This window comes from Pogona vitticeps, chromosome 1, assembly GCF_051106095.1.
Source record: "Pogona vitticeps strain Pit_001003342236 chromosome 1, PviZW2.1, whole genome shotgun sequence".
Taxonomy (NCBI): domain Eukaryota; kingdom Metazoa; phylum Chordata; class Lepidosauria; order Squamata; family Agamidae; genus Pogona; species Pogona vitticeps.
Window position 1 is genome coordinate 20,326,163 of NC_135783.1, and position 27,630 is coordinate 20,353,792.

A 27,630-nucleotide genomic window follows, 5' to 3' on the forward strand; every position below is an offset into this window, starting at 1 on the left:
TTATGTTTAGAAAATCATTGAAAACAGAACTATTCAAAAGCTACCTTCAACAACTGAGTTTTCTAGATGCTGTTAATATTAATATTTTATTTTTGTTCTCTTTTTTATTTTTTGTATGATTTTTTTTTCTTTTGTTTTAATCGCCATATTTTTGTATATATTTTAATGTGGGGCCTTTATGAATCTGTTTAATTCCTGTTTAAAACTTTCCGAGTCGGTATCTATTACCATAACCATGGCACTTCCTTTTACTGTATATCTCTTGAATTTCCCATTGTCCAGCTTCACTGAATAACTCTGAGTGCTATGAGACAGGAAGAAGATACAGTATCTATTCAGCATTAAGGCTACAGTATGGACACACTTTCTTGGGTATAGTATTCATTGACTTCAATAGGACTGAGCAGACTTACATATGATTATGCTGCAACAGTTTGTATAGAAGCAGATTAGCAGGTGATGTTCTAGCCATGCTTTTTATTCCTTAGATTCCAAAATTAGATGTGAAGACTTGCCCTAAAAACCCCAAAGAATTTAACTCAAAGTTCAGTTAGAGAGTTTTTGCAGCAGTGGGCTCTTTTGTTGGATTTGGAGAGAGTCAGTATTCTACCAGTTTTATTTTCATAAAATATGAAAAGAACAATCAATAAAAACATATATTCGCTATGACCAGAAAAAAGAATGGGCTGCAACTTTTCAAAAGAAAAAAAATCAGTATTTTTAATTTAATCCTTTGTAAGTTTTATTTCCATTCTAATACATTATAAATGGTTCCTAATTGTCTGTGAGTGTGGTTTTTCTATTATCCCACAGTCTCTTTGAAATGAGTAATTTTTAATGTCATTATCCAAGTCCGCCAGGCACTTCAAGCCATATATCTATTTTTTTTGTAAATTTTGCTTTCTTTCATTTTTTGCTGTCAGTGCATGCATTTATGCTGCAGTTTTATCATGGCTTTAGAAATGCCCCACTCATTCAAACTTGTGGGGGATCTAGACATTGTTCTCTTCCATTTGCAGGCCTCTCATGTTTTTCCCTTGTCTCATCTATCTTCTTCCTAGAGAAAATCCATTGCAGAAAAAAGCTGGAATAGCCACACAGTGTTCTTTAATTGTGAGTGGTAAGGACCTTCTGTCTTGAAACATACAGGATGTGTGATAAGTCAGAATTTTGGTGATGAACACAATACTCGCTGTAACAAGCCTGATTAGCTAAGGAAACTGTCATTTTTGCAGGTATTGCTGTTTTTTAAAAAGCCACCATGCCAAATGTTTTGGAAAACAAATGCTCATCTTTCTGGAGCTGGCTATTGCAAAGTTCTGTTTTGTGGACACATTAGATGTAGGGCAGGTCATTCCTGGGATTTTATTCTTGCTCACATGTTTTTCCATTATTGCCATCTGGCATTATTTTTAGGAGTAGGGATGCTTGACTTCGATGCAAATAAAGCCAACTATGAGTTGCATGGAAATGACTTGGCTGCTTGACAGATAAAAAAAAGATCTCAGACTGAAAGTCCAGATTTGTTATCCTACTATTTTGCTCTCTTTCTTTTTCTGCATTTCTTACTACCAAAAAGTGGCATGGGCAGTTGTTTATTTCTTCTATTTTAACCTTGGGGGGGGGAAGAATGGGCAAGGAGAAAGCTGAAGTTGTACTAATGGGGTTTTAAAGAACTTTATTAGTCACCCTCTTCCTTATTTATTCAGTACCCTTTAATCTTTCTACTTAAATAGCAGGAGCTGTTACTAACTTGGAGCTCACCAAGTATTGGATTTATTTGCAAGGTGGCTACATGTCATTTCTTTTCTTGACTCCCTAGTAATTAGAAGTATACGAATGCATCTTATTTATTAAACATTATAAATGATACTGTACAGGCAGCATAAATGGTACAATGATTCTTTGATTGCACAAAATTAAGAGCCCCAGACATGCAGTTTAGTATGCACTTATTTCCCAAGCTGTCAAGTTGGCCAGTTGATAAAAGCATTAAGGATTCTGCAGACATTTCAGACTTCCTGTTCATAAAACACTTTGGTGTAGGGATTAACCTGCCTGTCTGCCAACACATATGACAAATCAGGCAAATACTGTAATTTTAAATGGTACACACAGTGAAAAGTCCACTCTTCCAGGCTGTGTGTTGATCAACACAGCAGGCCAACAAGCTAAGCAACCTAATTTCAAAAGTCTCTGCAAGCTATCAGTTTGGATTTCTGACAAAAACAGCCTACCCCTCCATTTATAGTCTATTGCCAGCTAGAGAGGAAGATGGGGCAGAAAGTAAGCAAGACACAGAGGAAGGAGAGACGGCAGAGAAACCTGTTGTTATAACCCTAGTTTCTCATAGATGTACATATATATATATGTGCAAACATACACGACTCATGCACACGTAGAAGAAATGTGTTTACCAGTGAGTGAAAGTAGGCTGTTTGTGGTCACGTTGAATAATAAGCTGTCTTCGAAACTTTCATCTTTGTCACATACACATGAACAGGCTACAGAAACAAATGTGCAACTTTAGTGTTGTGTTTTCCTCATTATCCAGTCCCTCCTTGATCACTTTTCTCTATCCTCCTCCTGCTGGATCCAGGAAATGCTTTGTGAATGAAATACCTACAAGCTGAATAGACACATACCATTGTCCTCCACAGCAAAGAACAGCAATCTGCTATCTACTAGAGATGATCAACAGCTCATCTTTCAGATTTGAAAAAAAACATAACCTTGTAGCCCAGTACTACCTATGTCTGCTTATAATGACTCACCAGGGCCTCCAGAGAAAGATCTATCCCAGCCTTTTCACCCAAGAAAAGGGACACCAGAATCAAAGGACTGGAGTTACGTTCACTGTACGGAACAGGTACAATGTTCAGAACTTTCAGAACAAGCATGGGAGATGTGTATAATTGGTGTAGGTAAAATAGAAAAAAATGGAGAATTTTTTGTCTTCTCTCACTGTGGGAGATTCTGCACAGACAACAGTCCTGCCACATAGCATAGTGATGGCTGCCATCTTGGATGCCTTTAGAAGGGGAGGAGAGAAACACTCTGAAGATACAAGTCTATCATATTTTTAGCAATGATGGATGGATATTGCTTTTAATATTGAATTCCCAGTAGTGTTTAGAATCAGGTGCTGAAGAACATAAACTGGAGAATGCTGCTGTGCTCATGTCCTGCTGGTAGGCTTTCTTTGAGGTTGCTGTAGCAAAGAAATCTGGGAGTGGATAGTCCTTTGGTCTGATTCAGTATGATGGTTCTTATATTTTTAACAGGATTTTTTTTTTAAAAAAAGCAATGAATGGTTTGTTAGAGCCTTAAACAAACTGTGTAAGCTACAGATAGTTTTCATTTTTCTTTAGGTCTGCCTCATCTTGAGATTTTCCCTGCAAGGTTTCTATGAACAACATAACTTGTGAGAATGTCAATGTCTGGGTTCTTTCCCCCCTTTCCCATTGTGAACTTCAGATGCCATCATGCTGCTTTCTCCTTGTAGGTTACAAAGACACCTACCTGTTTCTTTTTAGGCTTACGAACCTACCAAACTAGAATTGTACAGTGGGGTCTTGACTTAAGAACGGCTTGAGTTAAGAACATTTTGACTTAAGAACCACTCTCATAGGAAAATATTGACTTGACTTGCATACTTAGATTTGAGTTAAGAACTATAAAAAACCATGTGGGAGGCAGGGAAAGTGCAAAATTTGAACTTTCAGTTAACTGTTGGCCAGTGAAAAGGGTGCCTCTCTGCTTCCTCACTCCTCCCAGTGTTTAGAGAGTGGATTGGGAGACAGTCTTCAGACTGCCTGGTACTGCCTGGACTGTATTTTCCCTGCCTTCCCTGAACCTTTCTTGACCTAAGAAAAAAAGAAACAAAATATCCCCCTCTAGTGGTCGAAGGCGGAATAGCAGCTTCCCATTAGTTTCTATGGACGGAAAAGAGCAGATACGGATCAAATGGTTTTCAATGCATTCCTATGGGAAATGCAGATTTGACCTGAGAACTTTTTGACTTGAGAACCGCCTTCCAATACGGATTAAGTTCTCAAGTCAAGACCCCACTGTACTTAAAACATCAGTTTTCCACTGATCTGCACCATATGAATGCTGATACGTTTTCCTTTGGCCTCAGCTACATTTTGCTAGGCTTCAGATGCATAATGCTTTGGATTTCTGCCGTGTTTACTGTAGGATCATAACTGTTGTTTTTATGCAGTCCAACCTAGATTGGGAGAGGAGTTAGCTGGACACCTCCTTCATATGGTGGCCTTCCAGCAGTTGTAACCAACACTTCTCTTTTATCCCTCCCAGTCTTTTACATTATGTAAAATAGTGAAGGGGAGAAAAAGAATTGGCAAGACAAAACAAGGCCCACATGATGCTCCTCTGGTTCCCTTATTTAATGGTTTCTCTTTGAAGCAATAGGGGCAGAAGGGAGAGACAAGGTACAGTACTGTAGAGAGGTTGTGCCCCTCCTCTGGTCCAATTTCTTGGAGTAAATTTAGGAATGGGATGGGAGAGACTTGCATCTTAGACAACGGAGATGGGTCTGCAACAATCCATTTCCATTGTTTAAGGTGGGAATCTTGTGGTTTTCTTGAAATTAGCTGACTCCAGCTACCAAATTAGCTGACTCCAGCTACCCTCAGCCTTTGCTAACATGGCCAATGATTACCTACCCATGCATTAGACTGTGCTCCTCAGGTGCTTGTTACGTATTTATCCAATTGGCTGCCAGTTCCTAATTCTCTTATTCCAGAGAAGATAGTTTTAAAAATTACACCTCGCATTTTGGTCTGAATTGTTAACTGGCTGTGCTGTGAGAAATGCTGGCAATAAAGCAACTAATAATGGCACAATACCCAAGTGCGTCTTGTCTGCATTACATATCAACATGCTAATGATACTAAAGTGTGCTTGTAAAACATGTCTTTTGATTTTAGGCTGGAAGAGTCCTCATAGTGTTTACAGTGGGAAGAACGCTTCCTCCATCTTTTTGTAAGCCCCCGTCTCATAAAAAGAGAGAAAGTTCTAGTTTCAGGATTTACGTCTCTATGCTGGTCTTTTGCATCATTTTTAGTGCATATTTTTAACTTGTGTTAGGTGAGTCATGCTATATAATCCCTGCATGGGCAGGCTATCTTTGACTTAAAACCTTTTATCTAACTAATCAGATGACACCATATTCCAAATGTGTCAAACTAAATCAGGATTATGACTGTCAGTCTTAACTCCGATTACTTAACATGGAGTTTTTCAAATTGTTCTCAGGGCACCATAGTGTTTCAAGCCACCATAGTGTTTCAGGGTTCCTCAACAATAAAATCAGTAATAGCAATCCAGGGTTCTTAATAGATAGCTTGCCTACAGTTAGTATCCTTTGACATAGTCTGCCCGGCATGAAAGATCCTCCCAGTGTTCTCAGTATGTCATTGAGATATAAAAGCCCCGAGTGACCTTTTGGCCAAATGGAGTGTCCACAATAAAACGTGACCCCCCTCCCTGACAATTCTGTGGAATGCACAGAGATTCCATGGCAGAACAACTTAAAAAGTGCCATGCTAAATTAGACCAGAGGTCCGTCTCATCTGCCATCCTATTTCTTGTACGAAAATTTTGGAATAAGGCACAGGGACCACCACAAACTGGTGGGTAGTTGGCCATTTCTGTAAGTTACTGGAGTACCATTTCCTGCCAAGGGTGTATGTAGGAGAGAGGCAGAGAAAACTGTTTGGGCGGAGAACACATTGTGATCAAAATTCAATAGTGCAATCTTGCTTCTGTAGCCATTTCATACATACTGTATTTTTTGCACCATAAGACTCACTTTTTTCCCACAAAACAGGGGTGTGGAAAGTCTGTGCGTCTTATGGAGCTAAGAAAACAGATTATATTTTCCTGTTTTCTTCTCCTAAAAAATTGGTGCGTCTTATGGAAAGGTGCGTCTTATGGAGCGAAAAATACGGTATATTCAGCAGAGCAGAGCCAGTCTGTAGAAAAGCAAACACAGGCAGGTAATGTCAAACACGGTTTGGGAGTTGTATCTGAGCTATCTCACTATGATAAGGGGGAAGAGATTTAGAAGCGTTCTCGCTAGTGTTTTGTATTTCATTGACAATTCTTATTTTGGTGGGTTTGATTCAGTGGCATTGCTGTGCCTGCTTGTTGAAGCCCCTCTTTTTTTTAAAAAAAATTCTTTCTATGCACGTCTTCAGGTTTATCTTAGGAAGAACAACCTTCAGAAGACGGCCAAAGAGCCCGAAAAACCCACAACAACCATCATATTCAGAAATGTTTGGAAGGAAGAGGAAAGCCTTGAGGCTAGCAAAGGAGAGAAAATGAAGAGCCAGATTGAGGCAGGCAGGCAGAAGCGTTTTTGGTTCTTGGAAACTCTTAGAGCCAGGTTTACTTGACTTCAAGGGAACTGTAACTGGAGCTGTTGGGAAGGGATGCTTGGAGGCTTAGCCCATTTTTTTTCTTGAGCCTATTTTCAGCCTCCAGGTTATTTCTACGGAGGGAAATTCAGGCTGGTGGTAAGGAAGCCTGATGGGTGATGTACTTCAGGGAATTCAGATTGCTCTTCACAAGCACCCTGGTTTAAAGAGACACAGACTGCCAAGGGTTTAATTTTCTCTCTCACTTTTTCTCTCTATGCCCATTTTTAAGGCACATCACCCAAACATCAAGTGTTTCAGGATTTACTCTCAACCTCAGGAAAGTAGGTCTGGCGATGAATTGCTGTTAGCTCCAGTTACAAAGGCTGGATGTCCTATAGGGAGTCATTAGAGAGCATGGCAGTAGAAAGAGGAGAGCTTGTGGGGACGGGAACAGTGAACGCCAGTTTCCGCGAGCTCAGCTCAGCAGCCGCCAGCCGGCTTCTTCTCTCTCTTGCTTGCTCTTGCTCTGTGTGTCTGTGTTTTGAAGAAATGGTTTGGTAGAAATCATGGCATGGTCCATTTTTTCCAATTTTGGGGTAGGCGTGTTCATTTTTATATATATTGTAACAGTCCTTAAGAAGCCTTATTTTGTGTCTATGGAAAGAAGCCCTCATGTTCAGAATTTCAAAATTCCTGAGTGGTCTGGCGAGCTGTTCCTGGTCTTTCTCCCTTCTGATAGAGTCTGAGGCAGCTGGAAGCCAGGAATTGGCTGCCACCTTGAGGATGCTGCAAGCTAGCAGCATGGATATCGTATGCAAAGGAGCTGAAGCCGCTCAAATGTGAAGGCCTAGGTTGAGACATGAGAACCTAGAGGAAGTCTAGAAAAAGGAAGGAGTCTGCCCTCCAATTCTTTCTCCCGTCTGATACTACCCCACTCTGTCTCTCAAGAACAGCTACTGCATATTGCTAAGGTTCAAGATGTGCTCCTCTTCCCTGGCCAGTGGCTGCCTGATGCAAAAGACATCATGGGGTTTCCCCCCATATTCCATGTACAAAAGCTGGCGGAGCTAGTAGCTGAATCTTACTTCAGCACTGTTCATGGGGAGAGGATCCTTCCCTGCACTGACAGGAAGAAAGCTAGTTTGGAGGGTGCAGGATAGACTGCGTGGCACCATGGACAAGACGGAGGTGCTGAGGGTGGGCGCCCCCGCAGCTCGGGATTTGGGAAACCCCCTCTCTTTTGGGGGGGTGACCCTGCCCGTCAGGGATGTGGTCCGCAGCTTGGGGATCCACCTGGACCCGGCGCTCACTATGGAGTCCCAAGTGGCGTCAGTGGTCCGTACCGCCTTTTTTCACCTTAGGCGGATAGCCCAGCTGCGACCCTACCTTGATGTGGGGGCGCTCACTACCTTGGTACATGCGCTCGTAATCTCCAGATTAGACCACTGTAATGCGCTCTACGTGGGGCTACCTTTGGGGTTGCTGCGGAAACTACAGGTGGTGCAGAATGCGGCGGCCAGATTAATCAGCGGTGTGAAAAAATACCAACATATTTCACCCACTTTGGCCGCCTTGCATTGGCTGCCCATCCGTTTCCGCATCGACTTCAAAGTGTTGATGCTCACGTATAAAGCCCTAAACGGTTTAGGGCTTCGATACTTGGCGGAACGCCTTCTCCCGCCAAGATCTACCTGTGTCACCCGCGCGAGCCAGGAGGTGAGGTTGAGGAGCCTAACGCCGAGGGAGGCCCGGAAGGAGAAGACAAGAAATCGGGCCTTCTCGGCGGTGGCTCCTCGCCTCTGGAACAACTTACCTCCTGTGATCCGCAGGTCTCCCTCGCTGGGTGTCTTCAAGAAGCAATTGAAGACATGGTTGTTCCGGCAGGCCTTTCCATCATTCTCCTCTTGACCCTCCTTTTTTGTTTTTGTTTTTTGTTTTGTGTATTATATGATTTAATGTAGTGCCTTCTTTTTTTTAGAATTGTCTGTCTTCGTTGTTTTATATTATCTTTATGGTTGTTAGCCGCCTAGAGTGGTCCGTTTGGACCAGATAGGCGGGGTATAAATCAAATAAATAAATAAATAAATAAAATAATATCTTCCAAAATTGGAAATGGCCAGAGAGCTCAGCAGCTACGCCTGGAGGGGAGAGCACTGCTGCCTTCCTCTTTTTGCCAAAGGCAGTTAGTTGCCTTTGCTCTTTTGTTGGCCATCCTCTTTCTTCCAGGTGTCTCTTGAACAAAAGTGACTGAAGTCAAACAGAATAAATGCTTACTGAGATCAATCTCTCCCTTTTAAAAAAATGATTAGAAAGAAGAAAGTTATAACATTAAAAAGGAATCCATTCTTAGAACTTGAAAAGCAATGTTAAAAATAAAAATAATTAAATACAACATCCCATTTAAAGTGTCAGTTTTCATCTTTTAAGTATGAATTCAGGGTAGTAACTTTCATTCAGGAAGATAATAAATGAAGAAAGAATGCCTTACTTTTTCTTGCTCCTTTTGTCTCTCCCCTCCCCCCCAATCATTTTACCATGGCCCAACTAAGGGCTAACTAGACAATATGTTAAATTAATCATCATGAACAGCAACTTAGAACTGCAGAGCTAGAAGTGAGCCAGTAGAGATCATCGACTCCAGCCTCTGTCAGGTAGGCACAGTGGAGAATCAAACTCCCAACCTCTGGCTTCACAGGCAGATGCCTAAACCACTGATGTATGCATATTTTCTGTCTGATTTTTGCTGTCCCGACAGCAACTGGTAAGATCCACATTATGGTGGGAGGCCTACTCACCTGTATGCCCCTCCATGTCACTGTCCCAACACAAAGTCCACACCAGGTAAGTGGCCATATCCCTTTGTTGAAAAGGGAAGCTTCTTTGCAGGGTCAAATAGCAAAACTGGGAGGGGAGATTTTTATTAGGAAAAAGTTAATGCTCATCCATGTATGTTGTGGCCACAATTCAGATTTCTTCCCTGCATTTGCAATTAATTTAAATAAGAAAACTTGGACTCGGAGTTGTTCTGAATATGGTCACTCACCTCCAGGATGCCACTTCTGACCCAATAAAGCAGCCTTGGGTAACTTGCCATCCTCCATGTGTTGTTTGATGGCTTCTCCCATCAGTCCTAGTCAGTGTAGTCAATGGTGAGAGATGATAGAAACTGTGGTCCAACAACATCTGAAGAGTCACATATTGCCAACCTGTGCCAGAAAGCTTTTAACTACTTGAGACCAACTGATCTGAGCCAATATCCTCTTCTGCATGTTCAATCACATATATGATTGAACAGGAGTTCCCTGCTAGCAATGCCGTGCAATGTAACTATGAAATTCTCTCAACAGCTCTTGTAGCATTTCAGAGTGTTCTCAAATCCAGTCTGGCATTTGCACAGTGCCCACAGTTTAATTGCATTTTAATTGATTGCTTTATAGTTTTGACTGCTGTTGCCCTTCGGGTGAGTTCAACTGTATGTTAGTCAATACATCAAATTATTCAGTGAAGAAAAGGGGCCATTGAGAGGTGCGGTTCTCTGAGCCTTAATCAAATGGAGTTCAGCTGGCAAAACCCTTTCTGCGAAGTGAGAGAAGGCCTGGCGGACAACCTAATGAGCAGAATGCACTCCCCTGAGCTCCAGAGATTCCTCCCACCACCCTTGCTTCACTCTTTGGTTAGGACTGCCACTGTCCCCCAGAAATCTGGTTAGGAATCTGTTGCACTTGCATGCTCTCCAGTGTCTGTGCAGTAGTTGTGGTTGAAACTGGCCTGACTGGTGGATTTTATTTAACCTGGGCCTTTCTATAAAGACATCAGCCAGATAGGAAGTCTAACTAAAGAGCTTTATTAGAAAGAATTAAAATGTAGGAGACAAAAATAGAAAAGAGCTGTGAGGTTGCAAACACAACTAAAAGGAAAATAGCATGAGATAGGCAATGCATCAAAAGCAAAGCAAAGCGTGCTGGTTATATACCACCCCATAGTGCTAAAAGCACTCTCTGGGTGGTTTACAAGTTAATTATGCAGGCTACACATTGCTCCCCCCACCCCAGCAAGCTGGGTACTCATTTTACCGACCTCAGAAGGATAGAAGGCTGAGTCAACCTTGAGCCTGGCTACCAGCTAAACATACTGATTTCTAAACAAAATCTTGCCGACAGTCAGCAAAGCTGGCGGTCTACACCTTATTTGAGTCTCAGTCTCTTCCATTTTGGAGTTGGATGCTAGCTCATTCTGCCTGGTCTTTCTCCATTTAAGAACAATCTCACCTCCCCTTCAGGCTTCATTCAGTTCTTCTCTGAGTCTTCCAGCCAGCCTGTGCTATAGAGAGTACTCGCTTTTCTCCGTTCAAGTCTTTTCCTTTAAACCTCTGGAAATCTTTGTTCTCTTTGTGAATGCCACAACACGCATCTCAGAGGAAGTGCTTTGAAGTGGGGCTAGGCGTGAAACTCTGAATGCTTGGAACTCGTATTTGGCTAGGGGGGAGCACTTTGAACAAAAGTGGATGTGAACCAGGTTGTATATTGTATCACCATTCAGAGACATGGGTATCTGGTCCCCTTTGGCTCAGAGCTCCTTTGATCTGTCAACTGGGTCAGCCCTGTTTTCTGTGGGAAGGCTTATGGATGAATCCAATAATTTATACCAGAACCCTTCTGGAACCTTTTGGATCAGGCTGAAGCAATCTCAATAGGGTCACTTGATAGGGTCAGGTATAGGTGCGATATACCATCCTCCTCACATCCAAATGGCTTATGGACCTCAAGTGACCCCATTTAGTCCACCTTGTTCCACTGTCTGTTTCCAGTATCGTGGTTTAATAGGTGCGCTGCTTCAGGATATCAACAAGTTCAATATTTCCCTTGCTCCTTAGCAAAGTTAGACCATTGCTGAGATGCTGTATAATTTAGATTTTTTTTTTTAATTCCTTGTCTTGTTTGAAGTGTCGGTTGAGAAACAAGCCACAGCTGAAACAGCAGAACCTATCGTACCTGCACCTAAAAAAAGTAAAAGCACCTGACAGGAACTCAGAAAGGTGCAGATAGGGGTGCTTTGGGGATGGATGGGTTCACTGTAGTGTTTACCCTGTCTGATTGCCAGAAAAAAAAGAGTAAATCCCCTTCTCTCCACAGTATACCAGACAGAAGGACAAATGCTTATCTGATTGAGCTTGAGGACTGAGAGGAGATGGATTCACACTCTTCAAATACTTGAAAGATTGTCATACAGAGGAAAGACAGGATCTGTTTTCAGTCATCCCAGGGTGCAGGACACATAATAAAGGCCTCAAGTTACAGGAAGCCAGATTTCAGTTGAATATGATGGGAAACATCCCAACTGTTAGAAGAGCACAACAGTGAAACCTATTACCTCCGGAGGTGGTGAGCACTCCAACACTGGAGGCATTCAAGAGAAAATTAGACTACCCTCTGTCAGAATACTTTGACTTGGATTGCTTCATTGAGCACGGGCTTGGACTCCGTGCCCTTACAGGCCTCTTCCAACTGAATTATTCTATGATCCTATGCCTGTGTAAGGGTGATCATGTCACCAGTAGGAGCAGATTTTTAGTGCTTAAAGAATTCCTGCTTCTCTTCTCAACCATCCAACTTGGGTGTGATCACTCATTGCATGTGAGTTTTGTGAGCTCCAGGATGGAAGCAGGAACTTTTGATTATCTGGTAATTAGTGTAGTTTTGGATAGATCCTTGGTAGTGCAAGTTACCCACTCTTCAGTATCTATTTACCTGCAAGTAAGTACAGTACAGTTGAATTTAATTGGCTGTTCAAGCATGTACGATTATGCTGTGGTGTTAAGGATTTATGTTTGTATCAATTTCCGTATATTGGGATTTGTCAAATAGTGCTCCTGGTAATAGATTTGATTATTAACTCAGTGTTGATTGCCCTATTAAAAATCAAATATGAATATTTTTAGGCACAAACATAGTTCCCCCTGAAGTAACACAACATGTCAGACACTGAGCTGCCTTTTATGAAGCTTGCCATTAAAATTAAAATGTGTTTCCCCTGATAGTTCTCAGTATGAAAGCTAAATGTTGTTGTGTAGGGAGCCAGCATTTTAAAATCTTGATTTAAACAACTTCAGTAGATTATGATAAATGGAAACATTAACAGAAGTTGGCCTGTATTTTACTATGTTCTAATCAGGCTTATTTTTTATTCCTTTAAAAAGATAAATCAGTGTTTTAGAAGCTCATAGGCATAGGGACAAAATCAATGGGCATTGTTAATTTTTTTTTTATGGGTATCAAAACAAAGTTTTAGCTCACTAAATAATTAAAGTAATGGTCTTCCAGGAGAATTGTGGATGGAATCTAGTTCTTACTAAATTGAAAACTGAAGTGATAGAACATATGAAGAATATTTCATCATATTTAATTTTATGTCTTTGTAAGTAATTTGTTATGTGGGGGAGAGTTAGACTGATTATCTCCCTCCACCTCATTTCATTAGCAAAAATGTATTTATCATTTCCTTCCCTTAAAGCATTGGGATCGTAGGAAGTGAACATCTACCAAGTCAGCCTCTATGTTCTCCTACCTCAGTATAGTCTATTTCCGCTTATCCTAGCCTGATTATTTTAATAAGACTGCTATTTCATAGCACACTTGACTGTCCTGGTTGGGACTGATGAAGGATACAGTCCAGAACATCTGGGGAGCACCAGGTTACTAAAGACTTTCAGCATTGACTGGCAGAAATGACAACCAGCATTCATAGCTGTTGCTCAAATAATCAGGGATGCTATTTCAGAATGTGAGGGCATGTGTGTCTAGAGGGGAGAGTGCTAGCAGTCGACAACAGGAGTAAAGACTTGCTTTTGGCTATATTCATAGGTGCTGGTTGGATAACTCAGTGAGTTGAATACCTGGCTTTCGAGCCAGGAGTTGGGAGCTCCGTCGCCCACAGGTCTAGCCTGTGATAGGATATTTTCATGAGCCTGGAGGAAATTGATGCTTTATTTAAAAAAATCCGAAAAATGTGCATCCTGTGTTGAGTGTAGACACGCTTTATTTTTAGATAGAAGGGCATGAGACTTTGCCTGAACCTTGGAACTCTTCCCCCCGACTCTAGGGCGCGGTGCTCATCTCTGTTTCCAAGCCATAGAGCCAGCATTTGTCCATAAACAGTTTCCGTGGTCACATGGCCAGTGCAACTTAGACATGGAATGCCGTTACCTTCCCACCATGGTGGTACCTATTTATCTACTTGTATTTGCATGCTTTCGAACTGCTAGGTTGGCAGAAGCTGGGACAAACGACAGGAGCTCACTCCATCGCTTGGAATCGATCTTACGACTGCTGGTCTTCTGACCTTGCAGCACAGAGGCTTCTGTGGTTTAACCCACAGTGCCACCACATCCCATTATTAATATTCTAGGTAGCCATTAAATAGGGAGAAATATCATTTTGTTCCCCTTGCAAAGCAAGTCCCTGGGAGAGAAGAAAAGGAAGACCATTTTTTGATTGTTCAGGCATGACCTGGATCTGGTTCAGTTCAGTTTATTAAAATGTCACAAAAGCCACATTGGGTCAGAACAACGTCCTGCCTGTCTATTGTGGTTATTCTCTTCTCACAGTGACTGACCATATGTCTATGGAAATCTCACAGGCAGAATATGAAGGCAGCCACATCTTTCATCTACATTCCCCACTAACCTAGTATTTAAAGCCACGCTTTCTCTGATGTTGTAGTAATGTATGGTCCTCATTGGCCAGAATCCTGTTACTGATTTACACATGTATAATGGAAGTTGTGTAAGTTTTGGTGGAAATTTGCTGTTCATTTGTGAATAATTCTTTGTGTTCTTGGGCATTTGCCTGGTTGCATGATGAGGTGCACGCCCAGGATTGCAACCAGTACCTCATTAATGAGTGGCAGTTTGCCACTGGAATATAAGTTTCCTTTCTACAAGGATAAATTTGCAATAGAATTCTGATTTTGGATAGTCTTATCCTCAAAGAATCTGAGTAATCCACTTTTAAAGCAGCCTAGGGTGATGGCCCTTCATGATGTTTCACAGTAACTTAGTTTGAGCCCCGATAGTCCAGTTGGCTTTGGTTGGATTCCATTCTTGAGAGTCTACATGCATTGGAATAAACTCAAACTTGGACAAGGGGAAAAGATAACAATTCAATGTGAGAAGAGTTGATTATCCCAGTCTCCATCAGCAGTCCTACCTCTCTTAATTAGCTGGTCACCTCCAGGTTTTATGCACTGGTAGGGCTCCAGTCTTTCAAGAGAATTCAGTTCTCTTCACTAAGCTTCCACCTTGGTCACCAAAGTCAGTTTGTCTATGGAGACCCTTTATGGTAGTCCCCTGAAATGAGGGGCAATATGCCCACATTGAAGACAGATAGGTACAGGCTTCTCCTCTGTCCCCTTAGGTTTCTGCTTCTTGAGGGTGCTGGCTGCGAGGTCTTCTTCTCCCTCCAGTGTCTGTTCAAAGAGACAATATACACCTTTTCTTCCTTTGCTCCCTCCTTCCTCTTCTCTCTCTCTCTCTCTCTCTCTCTCTCTCTCTCTCATTAGAAGGATTGAGGGGTTAGCTTGGATTCATGCTTGGGAGCCGTCCCTTTGGACACTCAAAAGTGGACCCAGAACTCCCTCCAGGGATATTCCTTACAGATGAAATTCCATTCACCTGGCACCACTTCTTCAGGAGACTCTTCTACTAAGTAACTCACTTGGCGGCAAAGTTTCTTTTATACCCACCGCTCAGCAGGGGTAGACTACTTTCCACCAGTCCTTTTGGGGCTGTTTCTCAACTCTGATGGCCACAAATAGAGCTACTGCAGCTTGAGTCTGTGTACCAGTTTCTCAGCATGGGTTGAACTGTGGGGCCATAATTCCTTGTAAACTCTTTGCAACTACCAGTGCAGGTATAACCAGCAGGGCGATGGCCTCAATTCCCTGTTTGAAGTGCAACAGAGATTTCTATGACCCTGACCTCCTCACACTTAGTTATGTCTTATATAAAGAACTATTTCTTGTCTATAATAAATCTCTGGCCATTCATTTTCAATGGATGGCCCCACTTTTTCTAACGTAATACAAAAGGGAATACCTTATCCACATTCTCTTCACTATGCATTTTATATAAGAACGTTTTTGAGCTCCTCACCACCTTCCCTATAGGTTGTGCAGTGGCAAGGGAGGGAATTGGAAGAGATTTGGGGATTGATATGTGTATATCTCTAAAGAGATATTTGTATATCTCTAAAGAGCTGTGAATGCTGGTATCCTCTAGAGGCCCATACCTTCCCTTTAGAGGCCTGTATCTACCACTGGAGTTGTTTTATTGTAGTGAGTTGAGGATCAACGAAAGCTAATGCTCAGTAGCGGTAATAGGATTTGAGTAAAGCATTTTCCTACAGTGTCCCAGAAGATGCATTCACCTAATTGACTTGTGCATAGGGGGCTATCACAGTTTGCAGACCAGATAAAAAACCATAAAGAGATTTCATACAGTAAACCCTTAATGTTACCTGTAGGACTGAAGGAAGCTCCATTGTAAATGTGGACTTTTTAACTGGAGGGTGAATGGTTGGGGGACTGTGTAGAAGATTAGAGAGCATTGGTGTGGAAATAAAAGCTTTAGTGGAGTGTATCTGCTGAACTTGTAGGCTTCCGTTTGTTGAAAAGATAGTCTACGCAGCAAGATAATTTCATTACAGAAATAGCACAGTTGCCACTGTGCTGTGCCTCCACCCCTCACCCTGCCAGGGATATGATATGAAAGGTGGAATAAACATAAGGTAGACAAAAAATCTGTTCAGTCAAACCCAAGTAAAGCTTAAAGGGGGGGTGTTGTGACTTGAATCGCAAAGCAGAATATTTTGTCTGTGAGTGTACAGGGCTTAGCTTTATCTAGGTTTTAACTACGTAGAGTTTGGAAAAGTTACTGTTTGGAAGTAAAACTCCCAGATTTCCCCAGTCAGCATCCCCTCCTGTTTCCTAGCAGCTGGTGCACAGAGATGTTCTGACAGAGTCACCTGTGGGTTTGAAAGCCACAAGTGTTTATTCAATCAGTTGAAGGATCTGTCAGAAAGATGAAAAGTCTACAGTTGGTTATCCATAGTTCAAAGCGCCATCTTGGCAGCCAGCTCTACAGTTGTGGCACATGAATGGCTGTGCTGTGCATTGTTCAGTTCCAGATACATCTCCTAGAGCGAAGCTGGGAAGAATACTAAGGTGGTACACATGCCTGCTGCAGAATTGTTGTAACCTGTCTGGTCTACAGAAAGAACCATTCACTACCTCACTGCCACCCACTCTTCTTCTTGAGGGCAGCATGGTAACTTCAATCCTGTTATAGGGAGCTCAGCCTTCTGTGGATGTGCAGATGTTGTGCCCGTCTTAAATTTGTGGCAACAACAGAAGTTAAACTTGGCCTCTTGGACTTAACACTAAAACTTAGTACCTCAATCTGTATTGGTCCTGGGAGCTGTAAACAGCCTTTTAGTTAGTGCTGCAAGGCTAAGGAAAACTGGAATTTGGAAAAATTACCTTTTGGACTGTAACCCGCAGCATTGTCCAGCCAGCATGGCCTCTGCCATATGACCCATGTAATAAAATGAAATATTGGTGGGTTTGTAGCAGTCCCAAATTTTATAAACCATAAGGACCTTTGGTCAACTTTTATACATGACCAAGTACCTGAAAAGCCTTTTGATGACTGGCCAGCTCCATGTGTAATGTAAATACAGGAGTTTGCATATTATTAGGGCATGGATGAACATTGCAAGGATGTCTCTGGGTACTTCCAGAAAAGGCTTTTATTGTGCAATCTCCTAGGCTCATTCACACATTTTTACAAGAGTTATAACCTTGACCAGAATTTTTTTTTTTTTTAAAGAGTATTGAAAAAGTTACATTTAAGAACATCTGGAATCTGGATCCAGCACGACTGCTGTTTCTTCTTTCAGAACAAGGCAGCAAGACAATTTATTTACACTGGTGCATTAGATGCTTCCAAAACTGATTTGATTCGTAGTTCTTTCTTTGCTTCAAATGAACAGAAGGAAAAATAAAGCCACATTAGATGGGTCATCATAGCCATAGGTAGTTAACGCTGTAGAAATGAGTATCTCTAATTTTAAATGTAGGTGTTGTAAATAATGAATTTAATAGGTCATATATTTGTTATGGTTGGTCAAAAATAACAAAAAATTATTCAGGAAGGTACATTTGGCTGACCCTAATGGAAAACAATATATTCCACCAAATAGCACAAGACTTGGTTGATTAGAGATATGAACCTGGCCTTATGGACTCACTTACCATCTTGGGCACCTGGCTGTCCCATCTTTCTTTTGTTGTCATCTTTGTTGTGCAATGTGTCAACTGTAATTTGTGAATAAGAGAGTAAAAAACATTCTTTTCATGATGTTATATGAAGAGCAGGAGTGGTTTTTAAACTGCTGCAGCTTTATAAGGAAATGGTACTGGTATCTGCGATGCCTGCGTAAAGGAGCTGGCAATGGTTCCTTTGGGGCAGGGATCTCCGCTCCACATGGTCTGCAACTTCCTGTCGCAGTGTAATCCCCTTAATCCTGCTTTAGCTCTGTTAATTTTTCTCCTTTCCTCTTTTTCTGATCCGCTTTCTCTGTGGTGTATGAATCCTGATGTTCTTCAGCCAAGCTAGCAACTGAGGGGCAACGGTGGTCTGCCGACCTTCCAGGCTGTCTCCGGAACGCCTTGTACCATGTGACCGGGGCTCTGGGATGGTGGCGGTGCCTGAATGTGTTCCATTCTCTCTGTCTTACAGGCTGTGCAGCCTCCGCTTGAAGAAATTGACTGTGCTGAGGGAACTGGACAAGGAGCTCAGCTCTGTGCTCATTGCTGTGAAGATCCAGGTAAGCTCTAGATCTTCTGTCCTCAGATATCTTCAGGCAGCTGTAAGGCACATTTCAGACCAGAGATAGTTATCTGAATATTCCTGTTCTTCTGCAGATGCAACCTTTGCATTTTTGTTTTTTAATTTGACTTCTATAGCTCTAGCATTTGGCTCTTGCAGAATCCTGTGGGTGCCAGAATTTGCCCTCTTGGTATGGAGCTTCATACTGAAACTGGAGAAAGGACACCATCTTTTTTTCACTGTGTATGGCCTCTTGCCTTTTAGAAAATAAGGAGCCTTCTCTGATACTGATGATCAATCCATAGAATCCAGCAGGCTGCCTGGGATTGCTTTAGAATGACTAGATTATGCAGTAAGGCCCCCCCTCTCTCTCTGTGTAAAACATTGTTATCTTTTATGCAAAACAGTCCTTCATTTCTCAAAGCTTACATTTTTCTAAATAGTTAAACGTTGCTTAACAATACGTGTTGTTGCTGTTTGTCTAAATAAATCTGTAAATGATTTGCATAGAAAACAAGAGAACATAGTCTAAGTGGTCCATGGACAACATGGGATGTCCTCACCCTGAAATTTGGGAGAGGGGCACTCTCCCAGTGCTTAGTTCACAAACCATCCTTGATAGAGAGATTTTTTTTTAAATAAATGGAAAGCTAGCTTTGAAAATTGCTTGCTCTTCTACGTGGCCTCTGTGAATCCACACAAAATTGCCTGTTTTGTTCTTCCAAAGAAATCACCAAGGAAAATGACATGCAATGACATGCAGAGGCTGTTTCCCTGGACACTAAATCCAGAGAAAGTGGGACAGCCTTTGTATCCTCCAACCTGCTGTATTCTGGGAATTCAGTTAGTCACAAAGCCAAGGTCTGTGTTAGAGGTTTGTTTTCCAAGCACTGGTGAATTGTGCTTTCTGGTAATTGTTTGTTTGTTGTTTTCCAGTCAACTTAGCTCAAGAGCCTAGCTTTATTTCTTTAGTATAAATCAAACAGCTAAATGCATTCAAATGATCATAAAGCCTGTCAACAGAATTATATAGATCTGTGCAAGCAAAAGCATTAAGAAACCCAGTCTTGTAATTTCATCTTGCTAAGAGCTCCTGAAATGGTGTCCTCCTTGATCCTGGATAAGCACAAAGCTCTCTGCTCTTGTCTCAGATATTAGGCTAAGAGACCACCTTGTAAGATAATGACGCTATCTCGTAAATTAGACCAGCTGCTGTTTTTAATGAAATATTTGCCTATTACGTAGAAGGCCTTGTGTTTTCAGCTCCAGAAATGCTATCAGGGACACTGGAGACTTCTGTGCTTTTTCATTTTCTTGGATACCTTCCATCTGGGTATTTTAAATGTGCTGTTCTTGTCCTTTGGGTCTCATAACCTTCTAGGAGTAAAGAAAAATAGGATGCACATTTCAAGAATGTATGAATACAGTCTGTACACTGCAGCAGCTACCTGCAGTGTCTCTTTAGAAGCTTTGTGAACATTTGCACACAATGAGGTTAGAAGAGAAGGATTTTTATAATGCATCTTTTCTACAGAAAGCACATAATTGTAACTTTCGTAGACAGGACAACTCAGTGTCAGGGCTACTTGGCACATCATGTCTCTGAGAATTATACTAGCATACAAAATAAAAAAATGTGAGTGTAAGAGGGAACAAATAATGTCTTTGTATAATATAAAGGCAAACCCCATGGAGCCATTATTGTTTTCCGTATTGACTGTATGCGTGATAGAAGTTTGCTGCAAAGCTGGGGGGGGGGGAATTGCATTTCTGGACTACAGGTTCCAGAATCCCTCAGTCAGCAAGGACTTACCCTTTACCTTGTGTGGTTGTTTTTAGAAGGCTGTGAAGAGATTATTGAGTATTTTACTGCTATCAATGGTACAGTAGTTGTTACAATGTTCTGTTGTTTAAAATGTTTTTAAATTGCTTTATTGTTGATTGTTAGCCGCCTAGAGTGGTCCTGACCCAACCAGATAGGCGGGATATAAATGAAATTTAAAAATAAATAAATAAATAATTCTATTTTTGAGGAAGTTGGTAAGCTGCCCTATGCACTGTTCCTCAGTGGAAAGCTGGGATAAGAATCTCATAAGTGTTAAAACGGAGACATGGCAGTATAGAGTTTATTGAGGGGCTTCCTACCTCCCTGCCTCCTTCAATCAGTCAGGCAGTGCTTCTGGAGAGGAAGGAGACATCTTCTGGTCTCTGATAAAGGCCAGGGAAATAGGTGGTAATAAAAGCAGCACATTGCTGTGGAGCAACAACCCCACTAAAAAATACCTTTAGGAAACTGCCGTTTAGCAAGTTAATCTGTTTGTATATCCAGATCACCACTGTCTACTTTGACTAGACGTCACTCTCAAGGAGCTCATGGTCGCCTATCATATCACTGGTATTGCAGGGCCGGGAAGCTTCGGGTCCTCTACCTCAGTGGTCTCCAACCTTGGGCCTCCAGATGTTCTTGGACTTCAGCTCCCAGAAATCCTGGCCAGCAGAGGTGGTGGTGAAGGCTTCTGGGAGTTGTAGTCCAAGAACATCTGGAGGCCCAAGGTTGGGGACCACTGTTTTAGATGTTGAAGCCCCAGGTAGCATAGTGGTGTAAGGGAATATGGTAGCTGTAATACAGTAAAAGCCGGAGAGCCCAAGATGTGCACAGCTGGTTAAGTGGGAGAAGCCATAGAAACATCTGTATGCAACACATTGTGCTCTACTCCTGAGTTGTGGCTCTGCTCGTTCTCATGCATTCCTTAGCAAAACCCTTACATCAGGGTTGGGGAGAGTGTGGCTCTCAAGCTGTTGCTGAACTATGCCTCCCATCGTCTCTCACCATTGGCTATGCTTTCTAGGGCTGATGGGACCTGCAGTGCAGCAGCATCTGGATGGGCCTCTGGCCATGCCCCCCCTGCCTGTGGTCTTTTCCTGTCTGCATTTGTATGTGTGCATGCTTGCACGCATGTGCATATGAGTGTGTGTGCAAAGGCAAGATGACCACTGGCTGTGATTCCTTTTGTGCCTCAGTTTTGTGGTGTTTGTAATTTGCTCGCATTAGACTTTTTGCCCATTGGCCATGCAGCTTTCCCCTCTCCCTTCTTTGGGGCTGAGGTGAGAGACAGAGTGTGGTCCTGAAAGGGGGAAATAACCTCCTGGTGATCTTTGCCTCTCAGGTGGCCAGTCTTCAACCGGTATCCTTCACCTTTTTTTGTAGGCAGTGTGCTTTTATGATCCCCTGACCTTCACCTTTCTTCTTTAGTAGGCCAGGCGCATAAATTCCTTGCTGAAGATAAAAGGTCTCGCCCCTTCATTTTGCCGGCCATGCCCTTCCTGTGCTCTTCTTAGCTGTTAGTAAAGCTGTTGATGCTCCTGACAGCAGGCTGGGCGAAGAGCCGGAGGGCTTTGCATTCCGTCCAGCCGTTCTCTGCACTGCAGTCATTATGGTTTAAATCCGGGATTAGTAGTTGAAGGCTGGTGTTTTTGAAGTTGCTTCAGAGCCTCGTCATTGCTTGTATCTCAGGGTGGTCTCTGCAATAGAACTGTTGTGCAGAAGCCACTGGATCTCTGTCAGACACAATCCTTAATTATATTGAAGTGTATATATTTCATGTGTGATGGGAAAAATGTGCTAGGCTGTCATTACTCTTATTAGAAAGACTGTTCTATTTCTCTTAGCTTTGCAGGTGTGCTAACAAGGATTGAGTTTCTGTTTCATGTGTGGAATCTATATGGATAGAACAGCTTCTGCAAAGTGACGGGGGCAGGGCTGGCAAACTCTCATCATAAAAGGTGAAGCATATGCACTATAACAGTGGTTCCCAACTTTGGATCCCCAGATGCTCTTGGACGACAGCTCCCAGAAATCCTGGCCAATACAGCTAGTGGTGCAGGCTTCTGGAAGTTTCAGTCCAGGAACATCTGGGGATCTAGGAACCACTGCACTATAAGAATGACTGCATATCTTGCATGGGTTTTGATGGCTTGTGATTCATCCCATAGGGCCAAATGTATGAGGAAGAATAGCCCACTCATTGTCATTGCAGTTTCTAGACATTTTCCACACGTGGATGCTGAATTTCTGAATATGAATTCTCTGTTATTCATATATGCTTTTCCCCATGACCAGGAACATTGGAAACTGAGTTGCAGGCTATCTTAAATCTGTATGGCAAAAAAAAATTTTTTTTTATTTGCTTTCTGGTATTTTTGAGGTACTGGGAAAGAGATTGAGGTTGTCATAATGGGGTTCCCTCTTTTTCACATGTGAATTTACATGAATGAAGGCATTATAATCATACTTCAAATACTTGCCCTTTTTGCATTTGTGGCCTGTGGGTGTTGTCGCTGTGGTCTCTATAGCAAAATAATCTACAAACCACTTGTAATGTTTGAACACGTAAAACATAAATGCTGTGATCACAAACATTATCATTTCTTTATTTCTTTAATGTCTTTACAACCTGTTTTTATAGTTAAACGCTCACAAAGTGGATTACAATTTACTTAAAAGTACAAAATAAATAATAAAGGGATAGAAACAATGAATATTCCATATATGAATAATTGAAATAACAAATAAGATGGCAGGAGCTCATACAATCTTAATTAGCAGCACAACACAGTTGGCATTTAATTTTAGTTTTGCCTTTATTTGCTGGCTTTAAGGAAGTATTTAAAGAAGGGGGTGCATGTACTTCCTGAAGAAGAATATTCCAAAGGTGTGCACCCACCATAGAAACACAGAAGTAAATCTCCAGGGATGTTGGCAAGTTTTGAGTCTGAGTCCTGAGGCCAAGTGTTTGGTAGCACATCCCAAGCTCAACTCCAAGTCCCTATTTAAAACAAGCTTTATCCCCAGAAAAAAAGAGAGGGGTGGGAGGGTTTCGAGTTGCAAGTTGAGTCCGACTCATTAAAAAAACAAACTGAGTTTACTCCCAGTCAAATCACTGGTGTGACTTAAATCTGACTTGACAGCGAGTCCTGCAACTCGAGTCTCTATTCCTGTAAATCTCCTTTATTTCATCTGTTAGATGAAAATAGAAAGTTTTTTTACAAGATCAGTTAATTTTAAAGAGAACATATATAAAATGTTTTATAGGTGGCACATGACCCCAGAAAAATTGTCAAAGATGTATACAGATGTATCAAATAAGTGTTGGAAATGTGAAGCACAAGTGGGAAGTTATTATCATATGTGGTGGTCATGTGGAGTAGCGAAACAATATTGGAAAAGAGTACATGCCATGTTGCAACAGATATTGCTCTGTAAGGTGCCATTAACCCCAGAACTGTTTTTACTGAGTATGATACCTGATAATATAGATAAGTCAAAGGAACATATAGTTAAATACAGTATATTGTTACGGCAGCCAGAATTCTATATGCTAAAAATTGGAAAAGTCTGACGGTACTGAAACAAGATCTTATTGAAAAAATATGGGAAATAGCAGAAATGGATATTCTATCAGAAGTCATGAAGGACTATCCCTTGCAAAAGGCAACAGAAAGATGGGATCTATTCAACAACTGGACTGAATCAACAGGCAGCATGTAAATAGCATATATTGAAATGAGAAAATCTAGAAGGCAGAAAAGAGTAAACAGAATAACTTAAAATCTTGATATGGCAATAGGTATAGAATGGATGTTGGTATGTTATTGTCTCTCCTCTTCCTCATTAATTCCAATTCCCTTTTTCCTTTCTGTCACCCCTTATGTTAAAAAATAAAAAAAATTGGGAAAAAAAGAGAATAGAAAGTTTTTGCACAAAGTTAGGGTGTTTTTTTTTTTCAATTGAGAGACTTGCATTTTGTGTAGAATTGTTTGTCCAACTTGCAAGGTTTTAAATGTAAACTAGAGGGTTCTTGTTTAAAGCCATTTTGTTTTGTTTCGTTTTTGTGAACAATATTGCTGGCAAAAAAAAAGTATTAGAAGTGAAAATCTTTGAAGTGGTTGCCCATTTTCTCCACATGGTGTCTCTTTGTGTCGAGACATGCTTTATATATTTGTTGGCCAAGGGGCCAATAGTGTTGGAATTTGCAAATGTTGCACCCACAGAAAAGGCCCGTCTCTGGTGCTAGTTAATGCCCTTGGTTTTGTTGAGGGACCAGAGAAGAAGGTACCATATGATGGCCAGGTAGGCCCAGATCATCATATGTCATTTTCCTTGCTTCACAATACATTGGCTGGAGGCTTTGGGCTGTTAGCAGTAATGGAGTAACTTTTCCAAGTTCTTCTTGCTCCAACAATGTGTATCAGGACAGAGCTTGCAATTTTTTCTTTGGAGTTTTACAGCTCCTAGAATCCCCAAGGTATCACAGTCCTTAGCCACTCTGCCTGAGGTGTTTTGAGTGCTTTAGGCCAAAAATAACTGTTCCTAACTCTGGAACAGTTTTATTGCAGGCAGTTTAAATGCTGCTGGCTAGTCAGCCACCTAGCCTAGACCTATTAGCACTGGAAAGCAGTAAGGCAGAATATGGAGTGCCCCAGTGGGACTTGACATGGATACCAGAGATGTATGTGTGCCAGCCCCAACAATCTGGATGTTAGTGCAAATGTAATGTTCCACTACAAAACAAGCAAACAAAAACAGGATCACATTTCCTTTGTCTGTGAGTACATATGTAGGCTCTACTTCTGCAAAGACTTAGTACGATGACAGGAAAATTTTGTAAGCAACTATGTTTAGTAGTGGATTGGACTGCTTGAGATGGAAGATTTTCTCTCATTGCATGTCTTTAAGCAGTTAAATGGCCAGACTCTCAAGAATGCTTTAGTTGTAGATTTGCTACTTTAGTAGAGGGTTGGAATTGACCCTTAGGGTCCCTTCAAACTAAACAGTTCTCTGCTTTTGTGTGACTCTGCACGGTAGCCTGGTGATATTTTTGCATATGCTCTTGAGTTTTGTAGCAACACACGAATCAAGTGGAGGGAGATGAAAAATAAGCTCTTCGTAACAGTGGTACTGTGTTGAATGTGGAAATCTTTGTTTAAATGCAAGAGAAGGCAATTTATCTGCCACATTACATTTTGATATATTTCTTTGCTACAATATGAAGCAGCTATGTGATACTGGTATTATTCGCTATCTTGCACTAAGATGTTATTTTTCTACAGCAAACACAGTATCTACCAGAGTTGAGGGTTAAAATGAATGTTGTTTAAAAAGTAGCAAATAGCTGCTTTGGCTTTTCCTTTAAAATAAACACATAAGGTCCCAATCCATATATGGACCTCCCTGCGTGGGTGGGGCCAGGGGTTGGAGCCTTCCTCCAGTTTATATTTTTAGTACATTCTTTCCCCCTCAATACACACATTTAACACAATTTAAAAGAAGAAAAATAAAAACTTGTAATAAAAAAGTGTTTGAAAAGGGATTAACTGAGTTAATTCTTCATCTGCACATGGAATGGTTGGGGCTTGGAGTAGATCAGGTCCCTCTGTAATTATTTTAGCTTAAAAAAGGAAATAAACTTTTAGCTACCTGTTTAATGTAGAGTGTAACTTAATCCACAGAGATATATGGGAACGAAGGCTGTTGCTAAAAATGATGAAAAAATGGCAGTGTGAGTTTATCCTTATGTGTCTTGGATTCTCTTTCTTTACAAGATCAATGGATTCCTTGTGCAATTGTGCAGACGGTCACTCTACTTCTTAACTTGGGTCTACATCTTTAGAATTCATAAATCAAAGAATTCATTGGAAATCCTTGCATCGCTTGTATGCCCGGGCTTGCAACTGTTTTTGTGTTTTCATGCAGTAAACAAGAGCATATTTTTCCCTACCTTTTGTATGTGTCTCAAATGGCTGGAGGGATTTCTTTGAAACCAAACAAAAACATTCTCAGAAAATAGAAAACACTCCCCCAAAGAAGAACATTTCAGAAGATTTTTTAGAATCTGGGACACAAAGGCACAACAGAAACTTGACCTGCCTCAATTGTGTTGCAGATTGTGTTGCATGTATGGGGCCCTTTGCCTTTTCAAGGCAGGGCACACTAGAGCTATCCAACAGAGAGAGATGAGAATGAATGCTTTATGAATACAAATTGGGGATATCTGTATGATAGCAATCTCTTGATGTCAGCTTAAACTTGCAGCTGTGGCTCGCTGTGAGGGATGGTCAACATGAGGGTAAAATGGTGCTGTGTGTATGTGTGTCTCCAGTGTCTTCCTGAGAATTGTGCAAAAAAGGGAGGGTATTATGGCTACACAGACCACAAAAAACACAGAAACAATAACAAAGCCAGAAGTGTCTTGAAGTCCACTTTGAAAATTTCTCATTTTTAGTGGTAAACACTGGAAGGGCCCCCGTGCATTATATTGAAAGAATGGACCACTGGTTCTGGGGGCTTCCAATATTGGCTATTCACCTTTTTTTGGCCAGGAAAGACCATTTAGGAAGGAGGGTTGGAGGGGTTTCATGAGGTTGAAGACTACAAAAACATTCTTAAGGGGCCACATGCCACTTCAAGGTGGCACCTTGGCCATCCCTGCTCAAATGGAGTGCACTGTGTGGAGCATTGGTCTTTCCACTCACCTCCCCCACAGCCCCCCCCCCCATGGAGTTTAATCCTTCCAGCAACTCTGTGAGCCAGGTCAAGTTGAAGGATGCTGACTGACCCATGCTGCCCCAATGCACTTTTAACGCTAAGTGGAAGTTTCAATCCAGTGTTACTCAGTCTTAATCCAACAAGCTTTGACCTATTGCCCCCTCCCCCCCGGCAGATGATTTCTCTTGACTCCGAAGCTGCATGATGGGAGTTGTGGTCCAAATCATGTGGAGGGCACCAAGGGCAAAAGGCAGCAACAAATATATAACACTAGTTCTTTTTAATTACCATTAGGTAAGCATCTGTATAATCTGCCTTTTAGATTATTAGAACAGAGCATGTCAGTCACCTATTATGGTTTAGCAATGTGAAGTGTGGGGCAGCCCTGTGTCCTTGAGAGGTAGGCATGTCCTTCTCAATCACCTCCCTTTCTTCTGTCTCACCCCATAGCATTCCAAAGTTCACACAATTCTAGTTCTAGTTTTTCTAGTTTTAGTTTTTCTCATTCAGATCTGCAACACTGTGAGTTGTTCTTCGATTGACTGATTGCATTGTGTGACTCACACTTACTTAGCCTGGGCATGTACTGTTAGATCTTGTCCAGTGATCCCACTCTGATACAGTGTTGGAACCGGTGCTCAATAACTGAACGAGATGCCATTCCCTTTCTTTTCAAGGGAATCCCAAACCCTTCTGTCTCTCTGTACATGAAACTATGCTGCATGAAGCAGCATTACCCTGCTACTGTGAAATGTCACTTCCCTTGGGCCAGAAAAAAAATGTGGAGCCAGAAGGGGCATGCAGATGGAGGTAGC

General features: G+C 41.6%; 1 protein-coding gene across 5 annotated transcripts in view; it reads left to right on the plus strand.

The window, feature by feature from the left end:
• LOC110080763 (phosphofurin acidic cluster sorting protein 2) overlaps positions 1-27,630 on the plus strand; it is a 187,566-nt gene that overhangs the window by 108,901 nt on the left and 51,035 nt on the right. For all 5 annotated transcript variants that reach the window (XM_072989067.2, XM_072989077.2, XM_072989055.2 and 2 more), the window contains exon 2: positions 18,181-18,268. In XM_072989067.2, coding sequence (XP_072845168.2) covers positions 18,181-18,268 — 88 coding nt within the window. The remainder of the gene's footprint in view (positions 1-18,180; positions 18,269-27,630) is intronic.